This window comes from Rhagoletis pomonella, unplaced genomic scaffold (assembly GCF_013731165.1).
Source record: "Rhagoletis pomonella isolate Grant_MI unplaced genomic scaffold, Rhpom_1.0 Rhpom_scaffold_00002, whole genome shotgun sequence".
Taxonomy (NCBI): Eukaryota; Metazoa; Arthropoda; class Insecta; order Diptera; family Tephritidae; genus Rhagoletis; species Rhagoletis pomonella.
In genome coordinates, this window is record NW_023458556.1 from 68,720,814 (window position 1) to 68,727,272 (window position 6,459).

Genomic DNA, 6,459 nt, shown 5'->3' on the forward strand with positions numbered 1-6,459 from the left:
ATCCGTCGTAGTCCGATTTTTCATACAATAGATTTAGTAGCACAGTAGAGTTTAATTGTATTTGCCAAAGTTTAAATTTAATTGTCCAAAACTTAAATTTATTTGGGCAAAGTTTAAATCCATTACTTTGGTATTTACCTGAACACAAATACCTACATATTTTTGTACTTAGTACTTAATAGGTACTACAATTTTGCCCATCACTGATGTGTACATATATATAAACTATATACAGATGCGGTCAACTAATTAGCAACGAAATTCAAAATGATATTGTTTGCAAATTAGGTTTATTTATTTATTTTTGATAATTTTCATTTAAAATAAATCTCAATCCAAACCACAATAATAAAAGTTTAAAAGCGTGCATAAATTGCAAAAAAAAAATTGAGGACAATTTTTTGAAGTTTGATTAATTTTTTTTTGCAATTTATGCAAACTTTTATTATTGTGGTTTCTGTTGTAGATTGAATTATTTTTTAAACGAAAATTATTAAAAATAAATAAATAAACATAAGTTGCAAACAGTATCATTTTGAATTTCGTTGCTAATTAGTTGAACGCATCTGTAACTGGATTGAGTACTGATTTTTCCAATTGATTAACAAGACATATTCTAGAATTGCTTCAAATTAATTACTATTAAGACATCTAATATAAAAAAATACAATTTGTAATTTAATTAGTTAAATATATTATTTCAGAATCGCTCATTACTGGTCTGACTGCTTTTTCATTCAGCTGATAAAGATACGTCATCAATCAAAACAAAGAAGGCATTTACTGTCAAAATACTAATCTTAGTTAATAATCAATAGATTACTAAAAATAATTGAACGTAGGATATTTTTGTGAATCATGAGTATGAATAAAAAAACGTTTTCCAATTTGATGAGCAAGGAGAAGAAAGATTTTGAAGCATCAGTTTCAAAATATAGAAAACTGAACCAACTTGCTCATCAAATGGAAATTAGTAACAGTAGTAGCAATTATAGAGTATCTTGTTGTAATGATGACATGCCTAGTACCAGCAGAGCTGCCGGTCTTCAAAATATTTTTGATCCTACTGTGAGAAGTGTATCAGATACTGTTTTGGTTAATGAAGATGATTTTGGGTGTAATGAGAGTAGCGATAGTGAGAGTTATTTATTCGACTTACATGAGTTAGATGATATTGTAAGAAATATAGATCTAAATTATGAACGGAGTAGTAAGTTAAAGGCTTTTGCTATCCGAAAAAATCTCTCTTAGAATACGTTGACGGACCTATTAAAAACATCGAGGAAGATAGGGGTTGACGGACTACCTCTTTCCGCTAAAACTCTTTTAGGTACTAGTCGGGAGACAGTAGATATTAAAACCATACCAGGGGGAGAATTCTAATATTTCGGTATCCAGTTTTATTTTATGTCAAGAGATTTCGAATTTTTGCAAAGCGTAGATAAAGTTTATATAGACGTGGGAATTGATGGATTAAAGATATTTAAAAGCTCAAATAGGACGTTGTGGCCAATTTTAGGCTCTGTCGTAGGTTTTCCTAAAGAGGACCCCTTTATTATTGCCTGTTTTTCTGGTATGAGTAAGCCCCATAACGCAGATGAATTGCTTAGGCAGTTTTGTGATGAAATAGTACTTTTAAGAGAAAACGGACTAAGTGTGAGTGAAGTCCCATACTGGGAAAAACAGTTGCCCAAAATGCATATGTAATAGTGCGTATAAACAAAGAAGGGTTTGCTTTTCGAATACAATTGGGCCCTTACGGACAGACGATTCATTTAAAAATAGATTCGATTTAGACCATCATAGTTTAGAATACAGACAATGTAGAAGTTTGTTGGAATTAGCAAATATTGGCATGGTTTCACAATTTCCCTTGGAACCAATGCATTTAGTAGATTTAGGTATTATGAAGAAACTACTCCAATTGCTGATTAAAAGAGGTAACGTAACAAGAATGAATGAGAAAATGCATTACCTCTCAAGTTTTGTTCCCTCGGAGTTTTGCAGAATATCCCGAAATCTTGATGAAATAAGCAATTGGAAGTCCACGGAATTTAGACAATTTTTATTGTACACGGGAATATTTATTTTGAAAGACTGCCTACCAGATGATTTATACTACCACTTTCTTTTATTGCATGCCGGAATTCGACTTCTTTCTTGTGAAAGGTCGCATAACGCAGAATTAAATATCGCAAATGAGATTTTGAAAGACTTTGTAAAATTATTTGGGATTTGTATGGTGACTTTTTGATAAGCTTTAACGTGCATAATTTACTGCACTTGCCAGATTGCGTAAAACAGTTCGGTCCTTTGGATAGTTTTTCAGCGTATAAATTTGAAAATTACATGCAGCATTTAAAAAAAATGATAAACAAACCCAGCCAAATATTACAGCAAATTTATTTTAGAAACCTTGAACGACAAAACGTAATTGCAGATTCCAACAAAACTTCAAAAATTGGGGAGTTTTATATAGATTTTAATAAGGATAAGGATAGTTTTTGTTGTAGCAATAAGTTCGGACCATTCAAAATCATTGGAAAAGACTTAGATTCTAACGCTTTTAAAGCCCTAATTTTAGTAAATTTAGGAAACTATTTTGAAGAACCATTGCAATCCTCATCTGGTCTAGGCATTTTGTTAACTACGATTTTAGATAAAAATGAAGTAGATGTAAACAGGCATGAAATTACTTATAAATATTTCTGTATTCCTTTTGAAGGAAAATATTTACTTATACCTTTATTACATCACCTTTTTAATGATTTTTCAAGTTAAACTATGGAAGAAGCAAATATTTTTGACGAAATTCGTTCACAAGTGGAATCAAGCCAGTGGAAAACACAAGATGGTACTATTTTTTTATATTTTTATACTCTAATATTTAGTTTTGCAGGTAGTATTATTCGCAAACGGCAGTTTACAGTCGGAACTCATTTTGATGAGCGACTTCCAACAAAAAAACCAGCCCTTCCCGAGGATGTGCCGTCGCCTCAAAATAGCCAATCGGCAATTATGGCCACATTACACGCTATCCAGAAACGCCAAGAAGAAGTTTTCGCGAAACTGAATAGCGTCGAGACTCGCCAATTGGAAATGGGTGAAACGATTAATCAAATGCAAGGTGCCCTTTCCGAAAAGGTAATAAGACATACATCATAAATATTATATTCTGTTTTGTAATAACGAGTTTTCTTATTTTAGGTGCCAGAACGTAGCGAAATACAGGCGCAAAGCAAACTGTTGCGGGAATGCAGGGTATTGACAGCAAGGGTTCAGCAGTCTGTTAGTCGCATCACCGATGACGTGGAAACCGAGGAATTGACAGATTTAGCCAGCATGCTTCCCATGTCATCGGTGGAGCAAGTCCAGGCTGCTGAAGCCAAGCTGAAAACCAAGGCATATGCCGACGCAATGGTAATATATTCTCATTTATATTATAGTTGCCTTGTAATTAACTCTATCTTTTTCCAATATATAGATGGGGCTACTAGCTAGGCAAAAGGGCACCAAAGGCACAGTTGACGGTGTTATGCGTGGCTTATTTACAGACGAGACCGTGGCGCATTTTAACTTGGAGGGAAGGGCTGGCAAGATTCCACTTGTGGGACTTAAAGTCGTCGATCTTCTTTTTGGTTAGTCTTTAACTAGCAAAAACTACAATACAAGTTTGTTACTAACATTATTTAATTTATTAGATATTTTCCTAGAAAAGTCGAAAGAAGAAGTTCGCGCTGCCCTGAAAAAATATATTAGTTTAAGCTACAATAAACATAATCAAAAAAAATATATTACAAAAAAAAGTTTAAGTAATAATGTAGAATAATAAACTGTAAATAGTAGCACTAAGTTTTTTAGAAGTATTTAGAGGTATTTAGAATCTAGTACATATTGTGCTGCAAATGCATTTGCAACATGTTTAAGCACCGGATACTGGAAACTCTTATTTTTTTCTGGTTTTTGGTAGATAATGTACTAAAATTTCTTACAGCAAAGCAAATTAGAGTTTTACTACATTATCTAACAGAAACCATAAATAGCCTAGACCAGATGAGGATTGCAATGGTTCTTCAAAATAGTTTCCTAAAATTAGGGCTTTAAAAGCGTTAGAATCTAAATCTTTTCCAATGATTTTGAGTGGTCCGAACTTATTGCTACAACAAAAACTATCCTTATCCTTATTAATATCTATATATTGGAATCTGCAATTACGTTTTGTCGTTCAAGGTTTCTAAAATAAATGTGCTGTAATATTTGGCTGGGTTTGTTTATCATTTTTTTTAAATGCTGCATGTAATTTTCAAATTTATACGCTGAAAAACTATCCAAAGAACCGAACTGTTTTACGCAATCTGGCAAGTGGAGTAAATTATGCGCGTTAAAGCTTATCAAAAGGTCACCACATAATCACCAAATAATTTTACAAAGTTTTTCAAAATCTCATTTGCGATATTTAATTCTGCGTTATGCAGAATTGTAGTTAAAATCATCGAAAGTTGTAGTATAAATAATCTGATATGCAGTATTTCAAAATAAATATTCCCGTGTACAATAAAAATTGTCTAAATTCCGTGGACTGCCAATTGCTTATTTAGAGCTATTCAGAATCTAGTACATATTGTGTGGCAAATGCATTTGCAACTCTTATTGTGTTCGGCATTTTTTGTATATGCCCTTGCTTTCTGTAATTGCGGTTTCTCTGGTTTTTGGTAGATAATGTACTAAAATTTCTAACAGCAAAGCAAATTAGAGTTTTACCACATTATCTAACAGAAACCATAAATGCTACAAATACACAATACAGAACACATTGGTATATACAACAAGTCATGAATTTTGTATATACTAATATGTATTAATAATACTCGTATTAATATAACGTATAAATAAGAAATAGTATTAAAACTTATATTAAAAAATAATATAAAGGCCGTTAATTTATATCTTTTAAAGTATTGATAAATCATTAGTTAAGCACCAAACTCGGAATTTTGTGTAGTAAAGTTTAACTTTACTTTAAAAAAGATAAGTTAACGGCCCTTAGTGTAAATAGTAGCGTTAAATACGTAAATATTAGTATTGAAAGAAAATCCGTAAATATAGTATAACTGCTAAATAAAAAAATATGAATACAAATATATATAAATAACTAAAAATACCAAAAATTTGTATAAAATGTAAATAATAGCAATAAGTTTTTAAATATGAGTATTATAATAAAAATAAATTAACTTCTAAAAATATAAATGAAAGTAATATTACAACTATATACAGTCATGTGAAAATTAATAGGGACACGACATTTTGACCACTTTTTGCCATTTTTCCATTGTTTCTTTAATGTTTGTTATTTTTGTTTATAAAAATACAGCTCATTGTCTAACAAAAACCACATAAGACCAAATTTCAAACTTTTGTAGAAAAATTTTTAAAATTCAACAAAATTTTACAATACTAAGTATGCAGTTTAAATTCTAGCTTAAGAAAGTGCAATTTTCAAGTAGCTAAAAATGCGCGTTGATTTTTCACAATTTATTTGGCGGGTAGTATTATTTTCTTCCATACAAAAATGTTTTCGAACACTTTGTATGGAAGAAAATGCTTGACACCGTTAGCAAAAAAAAATTATCGAAAATCCACGCGAATTTTTGGCTACTTGAAACTTGCAATTTCTTAAGCTATAACGTTAAAAATAGTAAAGAAAAATAGTATCAGAAGTATAAATAGTAGCATTAACTTTGTAAATATAAGCACTAAAAATAAAGTAAATTTTCAATATCAAACTTTAAAAACTGAAAATGTTGTAAATATAAGTATTATGAAATCAATAATTAAGTATTTTGTTGTAACAACAAAGTTTCTTAAATAAATCATTTTATTAATAAAAATAAAATTGTTTATTTTCCACTTATTTGGTTTTTCCAGTGCTGAGGACTTTGATGATTAGTGCTGAGGACTTTGTAATGAAAAAAATGAGGACTTTGATGATTAGTGCTGATGGCTTTGTGATGAAAAAAATGATTAGTTTGTTTATTAGTGCTGAGAAGTTTGTAATGACAACAATGATAAGTTGCCTTGTTTGTAGAGCAAAATAGATATATTTTTCGTTTATATGAAATGGCCGTTGGTAGGAAAGAGATAAAATATCACACTGACAAGGGGAAAGCACTCAATTTTTGCCCATGGCCTGAACGAAAATGAGGATTTCAATAAGCACTTTTGTAATTAGTGATAATGATAAAATGAGCACTCATATGATACTCAGCTGTCTTGCAGGGTAGAATTGCATAAAGCAATTTTACTATACCTTTTAACTCTTTTATCTAAAAATATACACTTACTTAGTCTGTCTCCGGTGGCTACTAATCGAAGAAGATTTACAATTTTTCGGAACTACCAGTCATTTTTAAGTCAATAAAATCAAAAAAATTCTTTTGATGTCAATGAGCTGTAGCG

The 6,459-nt window shown here is 30.8% G+C and overlaps 1 protein-coding gene across 1 annotated transcript in view; it reads left to right on the forward strand.

The window, feature by feature from the left end:
- LOC118754540 overlaps nt 1-3,829 on the forward strand; it is a 5,406-nt gene extending 1,577 nt beyond the window's left edge. Inside the window, exons 4-7 of the mRNA XM_036489419.1 lie at nt 2,900-3,144; nt 3,208-3,420; nt 3,485-3,638; nt 3,702-3,829. Of these exons, the coding sequence (XP_036345312.1) occupies nt 2,900-3,144; nt 3,208-3,420; nt 3,485-3,638; nt 3,702-3,829 (740 nt within the window). The remainder of the gene's footprint in view (nt 1-2,899; nt 3,145-3,207; nt 3,421-3,484; nt 3,639-3,701) is intronic.
- Nucleotides 3,830-6,459: the final 2,630 nt, after the last annotated feature.